At 47.8% G+C, this 20,453-nt stretch overlaps 1 protein-coding gene across 1 annotated transcript; it reads left to right on the forward strand.

Annotated features, from left to right (window-relative positions):
- The first annotated feature begins 281 nt into the window (after positions 1–281).
- TGFB3 (transforming growth factor beta 3) lies at positions 282–18,145 on the forward strand. The gene is made up of 7 exons (XM_053946973.1): positions 282–1,326; positions 6,651–6,814; positions 8,116–8,245; positions 9,735–9,842; positions 10,632–10,803; positions 11,271–11,424; positions 13,757–18,145. The coding sequence occupies exons 1-7, from the start codon at positions 612–614 to the stop codon at positions 13,913–13,915; spliced, it is 1,602 nt and encodes a 533-aa protein (XP_053802948.1). The 5' UTR covers positions 282–611; the 3' UTR covers positions 13,916–18,145.
- The last annotated feature ends 2,308 nt before the right edge of the window (positions 18,146–20,453 follow it).

Genomic DNA, 20,453 nt, shown 5'->3' on the forward strand with positions numbered 1-20,453 from the left:
CGGGGTATTTTTAGCGGCTTTTAATGCGATTTCGCAGCTGGAAGCGGGAGGGGCCTCCCCGCGCCGCCCGGACCACCGCGAAGAGCCCGCCCGTCGCCGCGCCAGTGGCGCCGGCAGGGGGCGCCCGCGCGCCGCCGCCGGAGCGGTGCGGCGGCCACGTCGGAGGGCGCGCGGGGCCGCCCCGCGCCGAGGGGCCCGGGGTGCGCGGGGCGAGGCGGCCCCGGGCGAGCGCGGGGGGCGGCGGGGGGTGCGGCGGGGGGGAAGCGGTGGGGGCTGCGCGGCTGCTGGAGCCATTAGCGCGGGGCTGGCGCAGCCGAAGGCCGGGCTTGGAGCTCCCTCCCCCGCCCGAGCCCCGTCCCGGGGACGTCATGGGAGGGAGGTATAAAATTTCAGCGTCGGGGCCGGGGGAGCGGCAGTGTGCGCGGGCGGGCCGGTGTGGAAGCGGTGTCGGCGTACGGACCAGGGCACGGCGGTCAACGGAACCCACGGGCGCAGCGGACGGCCCGGTGGCAGCACTCCCGGCCGGGCGAGAAGCGCCGCGGTGCCACTCTCCCGGGCGCCGACGGCCGGGCGCCGGGCGATGTAGGGCGCGGGGCCCGGCGGGGGCATGAATGGTGCAGCGAGAGGGGCGGGCGCGGCGCTCCCCCCGCGGCGGCGGGGCGGCGCGGGCCGCTGACACGTGCGGCGGCGCGGCGCGGCGGGGCGCCCCCTGCTCCGCGGGGCGCGGGGCGGCGCATGGGGAAGGAGCGCGGCGCGGCGAGGCACGGCGCCTGCCGCTTCTCCTTGCGGAGCGCTGCCAGCTCTTCCTGGAAGTCCTGAGTCGCGCACGGCGCAGTGAGTTCATGCACCTCCTCGCCAAACCTCAGCCTGCGGGTTCTGAGGAGGCTGCCGCCAGCAAACCGCCCGGTCCCCCGCGCCCTCTCGCCGCCGCTCGGGGGTCTCTCCCGGAGGCCCCCGCCGCCGCCCCCTCACACATGAAGATGTACGTGCAAAGGGCTCTGGTAGTGCTCTCCCTGCTGAGCTTCGCTACCGTGAGCCTCTCGCTATCGTCCTGCACCACCTTGGACCTGGATCACATCAAGAAGAAGAGGGTAGAGGCCATCCGAGGGCAGATCCTGAGCAAGCTGCGGCTCACCAGCCCGCCGGAGACCGTGGGGCCGGCCCATGTGCCCTACCAGATCCTGGCCCTCTATAACAGCACTCGGGAGCTGCTGGAGGAGATGGAGGAGGAGAAGGAAGAGAGCTGCTCTCAGGACAACACCGAGTCCGAATACTATGCCAAAGAGATTCATAAATTTGACATGATCCAGGGCCTCCCTGAGCACAGTAAGTGCGGGGCTCCCCCGGTGCCGGCCGGGGTGCCGCGCCCGCGGGGCAGACTGCCCGGGATCCCGGGCGCGGGGGAGGGACGGCCAGCCGGGGCCGAGGGGCGCCGGGCCCCCGCGGAAGGGGCCGCTTCCCCGGCGGAGCGGAGGCGGGCGGGGGGCGAGTCTCCGCCTGGCTGCGCTCGGGTACGGAGGGGAGCGGGAGCCGCGGGGCGGGGGGCGCTCGGACCGGCGGCGGGACGGCGCGGGGCTTGGCCGGCACGGTGGGTGGCAGGGTCCGGGAGCGGCATCGGCCCAGGCTCCGGCCGGCAGCGGAGAGCCCGTGCCTATAGCCTTGACATCAGGACAAGGAGGGGAGGGGAAGCCATGCGGGTGGCGGGGCGAATGCTGCGCACCGGGCTGGGAGACGGCGCAGGTCTGGTGTTTGGGTGACAGCAGGTAGACGGCCTCCTCCCTGCTGAAGCTCCAGCGCCTGCCGCAGAGATACAGGCTACTGTCCGGTCCGTGCAGCACCCGCGCCGGCAGTAGAGAAGGTGGAGAGGTACTTGCTGAAGTGACTGCTGCTTGGAGGACACTGATGAAGGTGTTACTCACATAGTATGAGCGTTCAGAGAGCGAGGAGGAGACAACAGGGATGCTGAGCAGGTGTAAAGCAGTGATGCCAAAGGGACCCCCAGGGGAACACAGGCATTGAGGAAACATGACAGATGTTGAGCAGGTGTGGAGCAGATGATGAGCGGGCCCAGATGTGGACACTAAACAGATTCAGGTGCAGAAGCTGAGCAGATACGAAGACAGAGACTGAGCAGACATGAACTCAAAGCAGATTGCAGATGCTGAGCACATGTAGGCACAAGCAGTCATTTTGGTTTGTTTAGGATTTCTTAGAATTGGAAGATGCAATCATACCACTATCCAGGGTGTACTGTTGTGAAGTTGTGCCATCCTGGGGACAAGATTTGAACACCAGCAGTTTTGGGGAGGAGCTGTGATTTGGTGGAGGCAGTCTCAGAATGCAGTTGCTCTGCCAGGTTTATGTTAATCTTGACATATGATGAGCTGGAATAAGCTACAATGTGGTAATGTAACAAATTTTACTTAATCTCTAGCAGACTTCATTCCATATGGTTATATGATTAGCTCTTAGCTCAGGAGACACCGAGATTCAAGGAACAGAAAGTGCAAAGGTTACCTGTATTTCAGCGTTTTTGACCTACTGAAATGTCATTTGTGAAACTATAAACATATATGGGAAAAACAAGTGTCTGCAAAATAGTACAGCCACACTATGCACTAGCATTTTTGGGGGGAAGGAAGTGGGGAAAACATGAAGCACAACAGTGGCAAATAAAGTTAGGGGTGTGGATTTGGCTAAAGTTGAGGGGAAAGTGGAATGAAGAAACAGTGCATGAAAAGGAGTGATGAGTAGGGATTGTGGCTTTGGGAAAATTCCTGAGGAAATGAATGATCCTGTCTTATGTCCCCATAGGACACTGGGACAGTGGGTTCAAAAGACCAAGTAGTGCTGAGATTAAATTTCTGGGAGTGGGGAGTATAGATGCCACCACCCAGAGAAAGAGGGAACTTTGTAATTTGGTCACACTGGGGGAGACTAGCTCCAGACATACTGTGGTGGCAAGAGACACACTCATTTTGAAACCTGGGGAGTTTCATCGCTTACACCATGGCTGAATTTGGCCCCGCATCTTCAGAAGTGGCTGCTGTTCAACTTTCCCATGACTCTGTCACTGTGCCAGGTGGTGATCTAAGAGCATGCTCTGAGCCAAAGCCAGTCTCCTGGGGGGGTGGGGGGGAGGACTACTCCATTGAAGGAACTGCAGTGATGATACAGACAAGTCTGAAATGTGTGCACTCACACAAACTGTTCTAGCTCCAGATTATTAGTCAAGTGTCATATTGGCTCAGAGAACCCATCCTTTTCAAAGATGCAAAGCCCAAAAGTGAGGAGAGCTGAGGAACAAAAATAGCAGGCGGGAGAGCCAAGTTCTCCATCCCTTCTCTGAGCTGCCTGGTGACTCATGGAATGGTCTCTTCCCCTGTGCCTCTCAGGTACACTACCTGAATTAAAAGGTATTTTCTTTCAGAGAATAACTTACTTTTGACCAGCCATTCACTTCAGGGATCTCATAAAACTCATGTGGATCAGACCTGACTTGGTTATGTTCAAGCTTGAGAAGCATCTGCAACAGTCCTGCAAATAGGGTTTTGCTTACCTTCCTGAAGGAAAAACAGATGCCATTTTCCAAGGCAACTAAAGTCATGGGTCACTAGGGCCAAGCATCTATTGCCTTCAAACCTGCCACCTGCAGAGTTGTAGATGGATCAACTTTTTTCTCTAAAGTTATGCAGCTTTGGTATGAAACACCTTGGTGATTCAGAGGTATAATACAGCATGAGGTAATACCTGCTCACAAACAGCCTACCCGTCCTTATCATCAAATTTGAACTGCACAGCCATCAGCTTTCCTGGGGCTTGCCAGAAACAACAGCTGTTTATGCTGGATCCAGCAACATGTGGTGAGCCTGCACCTCACTTAGAGCAGTGGTAGGAAGGTGGAAGCTCCCAAAAGAACCTGCTCTTTCTATCACATTATCCACACAAAGAGGCTACTGGTCTCATCACTGGTGCAGAGAACAGCCCTGGGCATCGACTCCACAGTAATAGCTGGGTCCAGTTGCGAGGCTATGTCATACCAGACATAGCCTGGCACGGGTGCACAGGGTGCCACAGATTCCTGGTCTCCAGGCTTGGTTACTGCCACTGAGAGTTGTGGACTGGGAGAGCTTGCAGGAATATTGCCTCCAGGCTTTGTTCTGTGCTGGTGGTGAACAGGTCTGGATTCCAGTGTGATTAACACACCTCAGCTGGGTCTGGACCAAATTCCCTGAAAAATCTTCTTGTTTTCTTTGCCTGTGACCTCGTGCAAAAAAGTACTTTGCCCCAACGCCGTCAAGTTTCCTGGGAGTGAGACCTCTATCCTGAACCCCATGCTATGAGAAACAGGCTCTAGCCTCCCTGAAACACAGAACACAGCTCCATTTCTGCACCACAGAGGGCTTGTTCCCAGGGTACAAAGGGAATGTGACACTTTTAGGGAAGGGAAAAGAGCTATTACTGTTTTCACTGGGAAGGTGTCCCAAGACCACCATCTTGATGGTCAAGTAGGTAGAAAGCAATGTGGCTTTCTTTCTTTCACAGCAGGTGAATTACAATAGATGTAATGTCTTATCACCATGGCTGTCTAATTTAGCCAAAAACATTAAGGAGATGATAACACATTAGTTGCCTCTCATCAGCTCTGTGTTGTAGGACCATATTGGCAGCCTCTAAATAGATTGTCAGATAAAGCACTGCTGTTGGAAACATACTGAGCAGACATCAGTGGTCTGATGCAAAAAGAAATTTCTAATGATAATTGGGACACCCCTTACGGCCAGGCAGTCAGGTCTGAAATGAAAGGGCAGGCTGTTAACAGCACTATTAATAGGGCTAGATGTGCAAAGCAGCTTCAGGGGTTACTGAAACACAGTATCTGCCAAGGTCTAGGACACAGAACAGTAATCAGTGTTAGACTTCAGCTAGGAAGATGTCTTTGGGCACTTTATGAGATCTTGGGTTTTTGCTGGGCTTTTCTGCAGCATCAAACCTTGAATTGGTCACAGGGCTGGAGTCCCCACAGCAGGTGTTTGTGTGTGGCTGAGGGTACTCTTTGTGTTGCAGGGTTTTTGGGTTGAGCAGGCCAGCTCATGCCTGCAGTGGGATCTGGTCTCCTGGGATTCCTGAACAGCCACCTCTTCAATAACAGCTAGAGGCTTTCCTGTATGGGAATGCTGTTCTGTTCAGTAGTACTAATGACAAAAACTCCTCCAATTAAAGCCCAATGTCAGCATCTGGTCGTTAGCTTATTGAGTAAAATTTCAGCACCCTAAAAGCACATCCTTGAAAACTGGTAGGGTCCTGCTTGCTGAATTTGTGTGTAGCACAAGAGGAAGACCTTATTCTCCATTGATATGAGTGTACATCAGTGTTGCTGATATCAGAATTTGGCATGGGAGGTGAACCTCTGCACTCAGGTGCTGTTTCACACTATCCCGTTTTCAGCTGTTTCTCAGGGGAGATACTGATGGTGGGATCAAAAGAGGGGCCTGCAGGACTTCAGGAATGTAACTTGAAGGTTGTTCCAGCTAGGGCTTCTAGCCTGTTTGTCAAGGCTGGAACCATGTCTGGGAACAGGTGATAGTTTTTGTTTCTTACTGTTAGTTTCTTTAGAAGCAATTTAAGTATCAGCAGATATAAGAGCCTCCTGCTGCATTGGACAACAGTCAGAGGTCATCTAAGAGGCTCTGCAGGGCTGCAAACAAACTTGCATGTGGACATAGAGCAGGAGCTGGTGTATCTTGTCTGCAGGGAGCTTTCATGATGCTAGAGCCTTGAAGGCTAACAAGGTCAATAGGAGAGAAATGACAGCAACAACAAAGACCTCCATGAAACCAAAATGGTCCCTTTGAAGAGAGTGTTACTTGCTCTTGAGGACTCTGTTTTGGACCTTAAAGGTTTTATCTCCACTCTTTTGAGGCATCTGTGAAATGGGGTTTTCTGTTCAGCAGATACACATGGAAGCAGAAAATTGCCGTATTATTTCCTGCTCATGTGTGTGATCTCCACAGGCCCGGTACTATTAATTAATTTCTTCTCCAGTTCATGAGTGAGAACTAACTTTAAACCCCAGTTCTTTCAGTTCACATTGGATAATCACTGCCCTGAAGAGTCTTTGACACCTCATGCTTTGTGTTTTTTGACACTGGGTGGCTTCCATTGTAGGAGGCGATGTCCAGATTTGTAAAACTAAGATTCAGCAGCAATGGGATCACTTTGTGTGTAGCTTCATGTCTCCATCATGAGCAGAATAACAGCATCCTAGCTGTTGGGAATAGACCCCACTAACTGCAAGTGAGGTTGTCCCATTGGTTGTCATTTTGGATGCACCCAACTCATGAGTATTAGCAACATTTGATGAGCAGAGTTAGAAGACATAATAATAAACATACTGTGGTTGATCTCTACTGATTCTTCATCTTGTGGCACTGAAATAATAATGGCAGTAGTGGGAATGTTTGCAAAATGTTGCAACGTAGACCAAATTTGAGTGAATTCATCCTGTGTTATCTTGAGCTAGGTAGCCATGATGGCTAGATGTTTGAATGACAAGTCTCTACTGGAAAGCTCTTTCTCAGACTATATTTATTTCAGATCCCTCCCCTCAGAGATGTGGTTCTCAGTGTTTCTATATTTTTTTCTCCTAGATGAGTTGGGCATTTGCCCAAAAGGTGTCACCTCCAATGTGTTCCGCTTTAATGTGTCATCAGCAGAGAAGAACAGCACCAACCTATTCCGGGCTGAGTTTCGGGTGCTGCGTGTGCCCAACCCAAGCTCCAAACGCAGTGAGCAGCGCATTGAGCTCTTCCAGGTGAGTATTCTCATCATCTTCCCCCGTGTCTGTGCCCAGAATAGCTTGACTCCTTAATGGTTGTCTCAGCTGATATGTGCAGAGCCATAGAAAAGAGAAGAAAGTGCAGGCTGTAACCCAGGCTTCTCCCACCATACACAGTGATACACTCACCTTCCTTTCCTTTTACAATGTGGTGCGGCCCTTTTCCCACTTGGAAGGGGAACCCCTCATCAGTGGAGGAGCTCTGACCCTTCTGTCACACCACGTGTAGGACCCTTGGCAGTCTTATTCCTTTGACTGTTGCAGCACAGTTGGTGCTAATTCAATGGATGGAGCTCTCTGTCTTGTCACTGATTTACTAGAAAAACAGTGCTTGCTTTCAATGTTCCCTTCAGCAATAGCTCCCCAGAAGCACAATTCAGGCCACCTGTTAATCCAGATACTTATCTGGAGTTTTCTTTGAACCTAGGGACTGACAGAATAAGGTCTGGTTCAGGCTTGGAAGTTGGAATATGTTGAACTGGACCACCTAATGATACAGCTTAGCATCCAGGCAGCACATTCCCACAGGCTCATATCTGTCCACTTTTCCATAAGAGTGCAGCTAAAATTGTCTTTGGGTGGTACTTCTTGAGGACTTCCTGGAATCCAGTATCAAAGGTCAGAGCAATTCTCCACCAGATGACACAACTGACAAGGAGGTGTTCTCAGAGCTTCTCCATAGGTTCAGTGGTCTGTGGAGTCAACCTGGGGTCTGCAGGAAGGAACACCTTGAATGTGCTGTGTTTGTTTGTCTGGAAGGGGAAAGAGATGTCAGAGCAGAGGCAGAGGTCTCCAAACCTGAACAGCCCTGGTGTGTTTTGACAAAAGTTGAAGTGTGTAGGACACCTGAAAATGGAGTGAGAACTCAATAAATTTGCTTCCTGGGTAGGTGACTTGTGGCCAGATGCTGTATTTACCACTGGTGGTTCTACTCTGAAATCCAGATCCATATTCCACAGCTGTATACAAAAACACACCCATCTGTTAAATGAATTGCTGTGTACTTCTGCCTCTATATGTGTTTTATAAACAATTCTGAACTGAGAGAGAGGTGGGCTGCTTAGGACACAGAAGTATGCACTGTATAGATCTCTATAGAGTTCAAGTTGGTTGTGAAGCATATCCTCACCTGACCCAGGGTATTCCTGGCATCTCACTTGCCAAGACCAACTTTCTAAATTAGTTTTTAGCAAGCTGTGGGAGAAAAAAAGGCTAAAGGCTATCCCTTCCTTCTGCATGGCACTGGCTGATTTTTTCTACCACTCCTTCTGACACAGATCCTTCGGCCAGATGAGCACATAGCGAAGCAGCGGTACCTCAGTGGCAGGAATGTGCAGACACGGGGCTCCCCTGAGTGGCTGTCCTTCGACGTCACCGAGACCGTGCGTGAGTGGCTTCTGCACAGAGGTAGGGGTCTTAGCTGGACTGTGTGTCAAGACATCCATAGAAATGGGAATCAATGTTCACAGAGGTATCTTTCTGCTCCCCTTGTTGCAGGAGCCTGGTTCACAGAGAGGACACGTTCTTTCAGTCTGAGAACAAGCTTTCCTCCAGAGAGCTTCCTCAATGTGCGACATTTGCTATATTCCTGGCTCTCTCCTGGAGGCCCCACCATGTAGCTCTGTGGGCTGAGTCAGAACAAAGATTCATTCCTTGGAGGAAGTTATTTACAACTAAGCCTCCTCTGCTTGTCTAAATGATCATAGAAAATGACAAATGCTTTGCTCCAATTTTCATGTGAATTAGGGCAAATGTAGTATGGGAAAAAGCAGCAAGGATCCTGGTTTATTTAGCTGTGTACAGCTTTTCAGGTATAAAGGTGAGGAAACACCAGAGGCTGACACACCTAGACAGCTGGATGCTTTAACACTGCAGAGAACATACCTCTGCCACCACTGGACAGCCCAACAGATAGTTACGGGGCAGTTCCCAGCAAGAACACTGACCCCATTCACAGCTGGAGCATAAGGCATCGTGACTCACAGCTGGATTGGCCTCACAGATAGAAGCTAGGTGCCACTGAAGACTGGAATGCAGGTACTGGCAAGCAGCTGCTCCCTGGAAGGGTAAGCTGTGAGCTTGCAGGCTCCTCCTATTTCAAGCAATCTAAGTTGTATCCTGGTGGCTGAAGCTCAGAGCTGGAACTGCAGCAAGCTCTGGGCAGGCACACTAGCTGAGAAGACATCACAGAGTATATATAGTGCTGAGGAAAAAAGGTGCTAGGCACCTTGTCAATGCCTCAGGAAACCAGATGTTTTAATTCACGGTGCAACATAAAAAAGGAGCTTTCATAAGAGTCTTATGTTCCTGTAGTCAGGCCCACACAGCATGACTGGTCCAGGAAGTTATTATGAAAGTAGATTTGCCTCTGGAAAGTCTGTGTTACTTAAAATGCTAGCAGTTCAATAAAACAGGAGGTTGCAGCTGCTGAGAAGAATGCTTCCAGTAAAATTACTTGTCCATATCCAACTTGCTTATTTTCAGATTTCTCCTTCAGACACTAAGCAGAAGCCAGATAATAGGTACTGACGATGGCAAAACTGATTTAAGATACCAAAAGTCAGCTATTCAAAATACTTGTTTTCTCAGGGAAGCTCCTTGAAGCTCACAAATGTTTTTGGATGCTGAATAGCCTAAAAAAAAGTAACAAGAAGCACCCTTCTTACCTCTCCAGAAAGTTCCCTTTAGCAAGAGCAAGGCTTTTGGCAAAGGTAAAGCTAGTGGATTTTTCTTCCTATTCTTCCCAAGGCAACATCTGTTCCTCAACTCTGATAACACTCCTGACTTTGAGACCAACCCATTGTCTAGGAGTTAGCACAGCTGTGTAAAACTTCCTTATGCCAGGAGTTGTCCCAGCTGAGAAAGACTGTTTCTCACAGAGTTATCTTTTTTGCAGAGTCCAATCTTGGCCTGGAAATTAGCATACACTGTCCTTGCCATACTTTTCAGCCCAATGGGGACATCTTGGAGAATTTGCATGAAGTCCTGGAGATCAAGTTCAAAGGTGATAAAGAGCTGGGTTAGGGGGCTGTTGGGGAAGGGAAAGTCTCAAGCTTATAAAGAAAAAAACGAGGTCTTGCTGTGTGTATTCAAGAACTTCACACTGTGTAACATTTGTCTTAAAACATACACATCTGGGTTTGTGTGTTCATTATATAGATATATCCACTATATACACAGGTTACAAAAAGAAATAAGGACAGGCTGGGTGGGTTTGCATGAGTGTCTGCAGAAAGGAGTAATTTTATATTTCAGTGTCTCTCTGGGAAGTTCAACTTGATGCCTTCTCAGATTTCCACAGAGGCTCTACTTTCCAGTTAAGTGTGACTGAAACACAAGGAAGTTAGGCATCCTGTGTGAGGTGGCTCAGAGAGTCAGTGGCTTGGCTGGCCTAAGAACTAGGAACCTCCTGGCTTGCAGCCCTGGGCAGCAGCCACTGGCCCCCACAGGCTCCATTTCTGAGGCTATTCTGCAGAGTGCCAATTATCTGACATCTTCTTTAAACCATTCATCTTCCTGCCTATCCTGGGACTCAAGCCAGGAGTGAGTGGGATGGATTAATGGCCCCACCAGCAGTTTGCAAATGGTAAAACAGGTGGCCCATAAGCCTCTATTTCAGGCCTGCAACAGTCAAATTCACCACAAATAAAGGGGTCTCTGTGAGGGAAAAAGTAAGTAGACATGGTGCCTGAACCTGGTTCAAGAACAAGCATGAGAGTGTTAAATTGAAAGGTCTTGTTGCATTCTCCACTTCCATGCTGATTTCTTCTTTGTGGATCCTGTTTTTCTGAAGGCATTGACAGTGAGGATGACTATGGCCGTGGGGACTTGGGACGCCTGAAGAAGCAGAAAGACTTGCATAATCCCCACCTCATCTTGATGATGTTACCCCCACATCGACTGGAGAGCCCCGTGTTGGGAAGCCAAAGAAAGAAACGGGCCCTGGATACCAACTACTGTTTCCGGTGAGTGAGAAGCCTGCTCAGATCCTACGCCTGAGGTGGGCAGGCCTGGCGAGACTCCATGCCACCGGAAAAGGCAGAGCCCTCCAAGGGGGTTGTGGGTCACCGTGGTGTCAGATGGGTCACTGGCCAGTCCAGCAGAGTTGCTGTGTGCTTCTGGCAGAGCCACTGGTTCAAAGAGACCTGCAAGCACCTTCCAGGAACACAGGCTGGGCAGGGCCCTGCAGCAGCCCCGTGCCAGTTGCTGGAGCAGCTGGGTGCTGCCTCCAGGGTGCTGGGAAAGTCACCTGCCAGCAGCATGAGCAGTGCCTGGCTGCTGAGCTGCCACCGCTGCCTGGCTGTGCTGCTCCTGGCGCTTGGCACACGCAGCCAGCACTGCTGGTACCAGTCCTTCTGCTCAGGAAGCTGCATCTCGCAACCGCATGTAAGACCCCCCTTTAGATTCACTGTGTTTCACTACTGTGTTTCAGGAACCTGGAGGAGAACTGCTGCGTGCGTCCTCTGTACATTGACTTCCGACAGGACCTTGGCTGGAAATGGGTCCACGAGCCTAAGGGCTACTTTGCTAACTTTTGTTCAGGCCCTTGTCCGTACCTTCGCAGCGCAGACACCACTCACAGCACGGTACATCCAGTATATTATCCTGCCAGAGCTTGTGATTGCCCCTTCCTCCTTAAGTCTGATCCAGTCTCTTCAAAGCAACATAAGCAGTTCAGATCAATATTTGTGAAAAACATTCCAAGGAAACTGCAGAAAAAAGCCTAGATGGCTCAGCAGGGAAAATGTGCTTGCTTTGGAGTCAGTACTGAGTCTGCTTTCAGGCAAATCTTGAGGAGAAAGATGCTGTTGTCTCTTAGAAAAGATGTGAAGCAGCAGGACTGATGGTTTTAGGGTACTTACTTGGCAGTGGCCATAGTATTAATTGAATTGCTCACATCAAACATCAGTTCTGGTAATTATCTTCTCCCTAAATTTCTCTGCAGTTTGCACTGGACAGAGGGTTTTTCTACACTCTGTGCCAGGTTGTCATAAAAAACGTTGTGCAATGGCATGTGCCTGCCATCTGCTTCTAAAGGGACAGCTATAGCTCAAAAGTGTAGGGAAATCCATGTCCATTTCCAGAAGTGAACACAGCCACTGAGTAAGATCTCCTTTTTCACAGGTATCCTTTCCAGCTGTGTAAATCCTATCTGACCTACAGCGGGGAGGAAGCCACTAGGCAGTGAGATTTTTGAGTGAAAACTTTGCAGAATGCGAATGTCTTTAGGTAACTTAGGCACAACCTCTGGTCAGCCTTTGGGAAGAATGAAGTCTGAGCCTGAACAGAGCAGAAAAAAAATAAAAGTAATAGAATAACACAGGCATGGGAGAAGTATAAAGAGAAAAAGACAGATTAAGGATCAGACAGTCTACTGCTGAAGCAGGAAAAGTCAGAGGAAAATCCTGTATTTCTGCCCACAAAAGTCAAAAGGCAGCAATCCAGATAATGCAACAGCTCACTGACAAATTAATTTCAGATTTCACTAAAAAAGTTACTGGAAAAAGCAGATTCATCTGAAGAAAAAAATAACTAGGTAAGGATGATATTTCAGAAAAGATGCTAACATTTTCTTGACAGTCTGCATAGCAGTAAGGTTCAGTGAAGCTCAAGGACTAATATCAGTGGGAACAGCTCATCTGTGGGAATGAAGAAGTGAACAGATGCTGGGCAGTAACCACAAGACAAAGCAAGTGAATTAACAGCTTTGAAAGGGTAATGGGCATGTAGCTTTACCATCTGGTTGTCCTGAGAAGCTCTCCAGAAGGTAACTGGACTGAATCAGTGTGAGAGAAAGGAGACTTTAGAATGACTCCTAATGATCTTAAACAAGAAAGGAAATGAGCAAGTGTTAAGGTCAGTGAAGTGATCAAAGAAAACTTTAGAACAATGTAGCTGCTGACAGCTTGCCAGCACCACTTAGGAAAGACATAGTGAAAAGAAAACTTCACCAGTCTGTTTAACTTGCTGTTGAGTAGTGGCCCAGAGCACATGATACCCTGTGGTACAGCCAGGGGTATTTGCTTAGGATCCCAGTGAGTTTCTACCACAACAACAGTGATTACATGGATGTGGATGATAGAACAGGATGTATCCTTAGCACCTCTCATCCCCAAAGACTGTAAAGTAGTTAAAATACAATGTGCCAGACTGTCATTTATACCAGATAAGCACTGAAGAGACCACACTAGTGCAGTGAGATCATGCTCACTGCTGAGAAGTGGTCACCTCTGGCAAGAAATGTGGCAACTGTTCTCTAGTGGTTACATGGCTGTAGTGTATAGTCATCTGTGGGCTGGGGCCAGCTGGGAGGAGGAATCCAGTGGGGTCCCACAGGACACTGTCCTGGCTCCAGTATTACAGTGTAATGACTTGGAGGATGGAGTGGAGGGAGAAGGCATCAGAGAGTTCAAAGCTGGGAGGGAATTGTGGATATTTGAGAGGACTGGCATCCATCCAGTGCTATCTGAAGATGTTGGTTGAAATAAGCAGCACTGATATTCTTTCTTCTGGTTTCTTTAATAGAATCCAAGACAGCATGGCCCCAGGCTGGTTACACCCAACCTTGTTAAAAGCAAAAATTGTGACACACTGCTGTACCAAATTAGAGATGAAAGGAGACAACTACTTGCACTCCTTCAAACCCTTAGGCATCAGTCACAGAGAGCAAGGGTATTACAGTTAGGAAAAAAACTCCAAAAAACTCTTACGAGTCAGACCAGGGCAGGTGAGACTCTTTAGAAGCACAGGTCATGTTCAGGAAGTGGCACATTAGGAGTATTACTCATCTCAAGGAAATACCCTCTGATGAGTATAGTGCAAACACCTAGAGAGTTGTTGACTTGGCAGCCCCTTCCTGTCTTCAACCAACTTGGATGTATTCCTGACCTTGTCACAACATTTACTTTGTTCCTGCAGGTGCTGGGTTTATATAACACGCTGAACCCTGAGGCATCTGCTTCGCCCTGCTGTGTTCCCCAGGACCTGGAGCCACTCACTATCTTGTACTATGTTGGGAGGACCCCCAAAGTGGAGCAGCTCTCCAACATGGTGGTGAAATCCTGCAAGTGCAGCTGAAAGGCCCCCTGGCCCACCCAAAGCCAAGGAAAAAACTGTCAGCACCCACTCTCCTGCTCCCAGGCTAACACAAAGAGAACTGGGGGTCAGAGACTACGCATGCTGAGGGCCAAGTGCCAAACCTTGAGAGTCTGGCAGCCCTTGGGGATTTCTTCTGGAACACTCCTTGGTCGTCTTGGCAGTGTAATGTTCCTTCTAGGAAGTACTTTGGTGACACAAAAGCCACACTCTCCAAAATGGCTGGACAGTTGGTGCAGAAGAAAAGGATAATGTGGAATAACTGCAGTGTATTTGAATGCTGGGTGGTTGAGATGGGAAAGCAAGAGAATGAGAAAGCAGGTGAAAGGGAGAATGGAAAAGGGGAGATGTTTTCTATTCTTGCTTTAGCTATCTTAAGACCTTAGCCCTCCCCATTAGCCTGAAGTATTAAAGGTTTTCCCTGTAGGAGGAATTCTTGAAGGTTTCCTTAGAGAAGGAAAATGCACCAAGCAGGGAAGCTGCTAAGAGAAGTGCTCAGACATACACTTAAGACTTTGTTCCTCAAAGCTGTGCTCCAGGAATCCTGCAACTGAAACTGTGTCTGCCAAAACCGCTAAGTTCAGTTGACAGATTCTGGCTATTGGGTTCTAAATGCAAACTGCAAGGCTCCCAGTTAGCCTACCAAAGGTGGGCAAATACAAGAAAAGAGGGTGCTGAGTCCATTTCCAGAGGGACTGAAGTCTCCATTCAGCTCTTTTACCTTCCTGGAGTTTTTCTAAGAGATGATTTTGCAGTCAGAGCAGGAACATCTGTGGGTACCTGAATACTGGGCCTATTCATTTGTGATCTGATACACCCTGAGGACCTCTTGTCTGTGGTTTGTGAGGTGCTTTGGGGTGTTCTGCACCTGTTCTGCATGATGACCTGAACTTGGTCTCACCTGCCAAGACTTAAAAATAGTAATCTCAAAAACTTTGTAAAAAATAAATATTTGGGGGGTGGGGGGAGATGCTGATTTTTTCACACAGAAGTTTTTTGTTGGAGGGTTATATGATTTGCTGGTTTTAAACTGCTACTGTTGTGGCATATTCAGTCTAAAATTTTTACCCTTTCCAAAATGTTTCTTCAAAAGAACAGATAGAATTTAGGTCAGCAAGAAAATTCCAAAATGGAAATTTCTTATTACCCTCAGACTGTACCTGGTGTAAATGTGCCCTGTTCCAACCTAGTCCTTCAGACATGTACATCACTGCTGGCATCTGCTTTTGATAGATTCATATAAAGCTCCCTTCAAACATAAAACACTTTCAACAATACTGGTTAAATATCTAAGACAATGCAGTTGCCACAGCTGACAAATGTTGTATGTCCATTTGAAGATATATATGGTCTGCCAGTACAGACCTGTACATCTAGGTAAATAACACACCCTTCCTCTCATGTACTGATTTCATGCTCGTAAAAGATTACAGATGCTGCCCAGGCAAGAAATCAGTGTAGTCCTTTAAATGGGCTTTTGCAGCCATAGATACTCCCAGAGGTAAAAATCTCTGGTGCTGAATGCAACATGAGACTCAGAGGCTATCTCTGATTTGCCAAAACACAGCTACTTAAAAGTCCTGTTCTAGAGACCACAAAGGTTCCTCCCTGTCTCCTCCCAATTCCTGGTTCCCAGCAACTGAGTGTAAAATGACACCTAGCTCCTTAATCACTTGTGGCCAGGGCTCTGCACGGTCAGCTCAGAATCCAGCTCTTCCATCAAGCCCTTCACAATAGCGAAGCCACAATAGTGGCTGCTTCCATACAGCTCATGTGGGGCTGCCAAACTGTGTAAACTCAAATGTCTTAATAAACCATAAACAGCCCTTCCTGAACCATCACCAACTGGATAGAGGTTAGCAAGGGCGGGTCAGTGGAGGCAGCCTGCCAACCTGTATGCCATTTTGGCCAGGGCACACATGCCCTGATAGGGGCACTCCCCAGTGCTTTATCCTTTTCATCTCTGGGGCTCCCTGACCTGTGTGATTGGTGTGATGATGAAAACTCTGATCAATCCTGCAGCACTACAGTATCGCTGTGCCCTGTGCACCTCTCAATGCCCAGGCTTCCCTGCCACCTGCCCAGGGAGGGAGCAAATAAATGCATTATGACTACACCACCATGCTGATAGACATGCCAGAAATTCACTAGCTACAAGTGTGTGTGTGTATGTGAGAAATCCAGATGCCTATTGGCATAGGAATTCTCTCTGATCTCCTTTTAGTAGCAGCCTCAAGGGAGGTTTTGGTTTACAAGCTGCAGTCTATTCTTTGGTCATTGTTCCTCCTGAGCCTTGGGCTGGCTTTGCTCCCCATCCAACTGAAGGGCTTCCTTGCTAATAAACAGGGAAGCAAGGAGGGGAGCTGCAAAGGGTCGAGCAAAGTTCTGTGTGGGACTTGGAGCACATCGGAACCACCCAAGGATTAACCCTTGCAGCCCCTTGAGGTGGGACTGTCTTATTAGCCCTTGTTCACTGCTGCTCCTCAGGGACAGGAAGGGGCAGCAGAACGACCAAGCCTTTTGCCTTGAAAATCAGGGTGAAGAGTCCTGGGGTGTCCAACCAGTATAGACACAGGTAGACTCATGGGAACAGTAATTTTTGACATCAAACACATTTCAGTCACTGCTTTTCTGTTCAGCCTTCCATTTCTGTAGCGACATTTGAGAATTAGATTTGAGAGACAGGCTCTGAATTCTTTTTCTTAAAAATGAAGTAACTTTTCTAGGGGTGTTTTAGCTATAATTGAGCAACAAACTATACTAGCTACATGAGGCTTACTAACAGACTGAATACACTCCTGGGTGCAAGTGCACCAAAATGTTTCAGGACACTTGTGTGAGAAGGCAGAGGGCAGTTACTATGCTGTTACTAGCTAGCAAATTGAAGACAATGGGAAAGAAAAAGTGAGATTTTCATTGCCAACACTGAATACAGCTCTCAACAGTTCCCTTTTGTTGTTTTCAGAAACAAACAAAAGCTGATGAAAACAATCCCAGCACAGTTTGTCGCTTTAACAAAGATCAGTGGTTAGAAAGAGTGAAAAAAACCCTATTATGCAGTGCCATAAGGCAGATCCTATACAGATGATCAAACAACCAGCTGTGCAGTCCCTGTTTCTCTGTGGCAAACTATTATAGTATGCAAAAGGCCTAGACCTGAACTTGAACACCTTGTTTTTCAGGCTGTAGTGCACTGTAGAGCTCTGAGAGGAACACTGCTTCAGTGAGTACAGAACGTACACTTATACCTCAGCACAGAATGGTCTTTGCAGACTAAATGAGTCTTTGTTCCTTGGGCTTTGAATTGGATGGTCTTTAGCAATCCCACTGCACTTACATAAAGCCCATCCCTGTTACCACTGTGTGAACTGGGATATGCTGCTTGATGTTTCACCCTCCCATATAACCAACAGACATCAATACACTCAGTCAGAAAGATGGACTGTGCCCAAAAGTAATACAAGACAAACACACCTGTCCACTCCTCTAGCAACAACACCTCTGTTCTGCTGGGTCCTGGGACGTCCTATATCTCTCTGTTGTGGCTACCAAATTTTCATTTTCTCAGTTCACAGATCCTCTTCTTATCTTTCTGTGCTGCTCTGAAGCTTTCCTTATCTGTGACTAGAATGTCCTCACCAGAGCACATATACAGGAGGTCTGGCTCAGGTTTCTTTGTAAATGCAATCACTACAGCCATTCTACAAAGAGGATCCATTGCAATGTCTTAGGAGGCAGGTGTCTTCAATATGTTCTCAAGTCCAATGCAGGGCAGGTTGAGTATCACAGTGACCAGAATGCAACTCTAGAGACAGCTCCACTGTGCAGAAGAGGTTTTTTGCCCACTACAAGTGTTTCAAGTGGCATACAAAAGAGTATCTCTGTAGTACTGGCTTGTCTTCTCTAATAGGTAATTGAAAGGCAATGAAGTCAATCATGAAAATACAGTTTTCAATACATATGGAGTCAACAGTGTGGTATCTACACACTTGGAAAACTATACTTTGTGGTCTTATTGGCAGCATATAATCTACATTAATTGTGGTTTAGAATTAACAGCAGCAATTTGGATATAGTGCAAGGATACAAATATGCCTTCTAATTCTTTAAAAATAACATCTATTATTTTTTACGTTCAAAATCAGTATAGAAAATATTGGTCAAAAGCTGTATAAAATTACTCTGCTTAGTAAAAGAAAACCTGGACTTTCAGATCTCTGCTTTACCAGTATTTTCTTTTGCATACAGGGAATTCATTTAAATCCTGGTTAACTTCTTATGCAGTTTCAGAAGTGACAGATGGAAACAACAAACCTCAGTGTGTCTTGTCCTCTCTTTAAGAGAGGCTTCAGATACAAATGCAAGATCCTTTATCATGCAACATGGAACAGATGAGACAGTTTACTCATTATGAAATAGATTGTCTTAGAAATGAATTCAGGTGTATCAACAAGAAATACAGCAAGTGAAAACTGTTAATTAATAATTGCCATTTTCTAAATGACAGTAATGCATTTGAGATGCCACTTACGTCCACAATTACAGAAAGAATATGGCACAGCACTTTGGATGTCACAGTGTGTTTCCAGGAAAGACCAGTTTCCAAGATTAAAGATCTCAGTTACTTGGCTGCTTTATAACACCCTTATGTAGGGCTAGGTTTCTTAGAAAGATACAGAGATGGTCTGAAGGCATTCAACCATGCAGCTGGGCCCTTTCCACTGGCCTATAAATTAATGAAAAGTATACTTAGGGATAAGGACCTTTCTATCTAATGATATAATGGTTTCTTTACAGCTGTGGTTTATGGCAGACCATTCCTCCACTCCTCTCCTCCCCTCTCCCCATTATTGTTTTCCCACATCCTGCAAACTTAATGAACAGCTTCCAGGCAGAAACTCTGTCCCCTAGGCTGGTTTATGCTGCTGTTGTTAACTTAAACCAAACAATACCAAGTGGTACCTTCTGAAGTCCCTCTTTCAGGAGGCTTGTGATCTTTGTAACGGATGGTATTCTTTGCCTCTCATTCCACTTAGTTGACTAGGAAAGATCATAGAATGGGTTGGGTTGGAAGGAACCTTAAAGATAATGTAGTTCCAACCCCCTACCATGGACAGGGACATCTTCTGTTAGACCATATTGCTCAGAGCTTCATCCAGCCTGGCCTTGAACATCCCCAGGGTTCCAGCATCTACATTTTTCCTGGGCAGCCTGAGTGTCTCAAAAACCTCACAGTAATGAATTTCTTCCCAATATATAATCTGAAGTTACTCTTTCAGTTTGAATCCATTCCTTCTTGTCCTGTCACTACATGATGTTATAACGTGTCTCTTTTTGTCTTGTAGGCTTCCTTCAGCTACTGGAAGGCCCCAGTTAGGTCACTCCTAAGCCATCTCTTTTTCCAGGCTGAACAAACCCAATTCTCTCACTCTGTCTTCACAGGAGAAGTGCTCTATCCCTCTGATCATCTTGGTTTCCCTCCTCTGCGCTCACCCCAACAGTTTCCTGCTCTTCCTGTTGGGGACCCAGAGCTGCAGGTGGGCTCTCACCAGAGCAGAGCAGAGGGGCAAAATCCCCTCCCTGGCCCTGCTGCCCACACTGCTTTGGATGCAGCCCAGGACACATGAGTTCTCTGAGCTGTGAGTGCCCATGGCTGGGTCATGCTCAGCCTCTCATCCAACCAGCACCCCCAAGTCCTTCTCAGCAGGGCTGCTCTGATCTGTTCATCCCCAGCCTGTGCTGATACCAGGGTTGCCCTGACCCAGGTACAGCACCTTGCACTTGACCCTGTTAAACCTCATGAAGTTCCCATGGCCCCACTTCTTGAGTTTGTCCAGCTCCCCCTAGATGGCAACCCATCCTTCAGGTGTGACAGAAGAAAAGGAAGAAGATACCTCATTGCTGTCCACATGAGGCCAATTAAAAAAAATTAACGTGTAGGCATTAGGTGTGTTGCAGAAAGCGAAGCGGATTTCCTTTTATTGGTCTGCCAACACACAGCCATTTCTCACTAGCTGTTTAGATATTCACTCACCAGATTCAGGAATGAAGCATTATAATAATGTATCATGGCCAGTCCATATACATCACTTGATGAAAGAAACCAGCTGGGTCATATCAAATGATATTTCCTGACATTTTTCAGGAAGGATTTATTTTTTCTCCTAAGTTATTATCCTCTTCAGGAAGCAGACAAAACAAAGATTTGCTGTGCAGCCAGGGGCAAATCTTACAGGATTTGTGCAATGCATATAGTGTAATGACTGGGGAATGTCATGGTAACCATATTCTGGCCCTTTCTTGAAACAAAATTTTGGCCTTTTGAAGTGCTGAGATCGTCTTGCAGGTTGACTAGATGCTTGGGAGAAATACACTGTTTTTAAGGATTTGTAAGCAACTCCACTTGCAGAGGAAAACAGTAGCAGACAGTCTGACTCAGCTATAGTCTCTGAAAGACATCCAGCTTGCAACAAGCTGCCTTGCATGACACAATTTGATGTCTGCCCTCTCAGAGGAGACT

Source organism: Vidua chalybeata, chromosome 6, assembly GCF_026979565.1.
Source record: "Vidua chalybeata isolate OUT-0048 chromosome 6, bVidCha1 merged haplotype, whole genome shotgun sequence".
In the NCBI taxonomy this organism is placed as follows: Eukaryota; Metazoa; Chordata; class Aves; order Passeriformes; family Viduidae; genus Vidua; species Vidua chalybeata.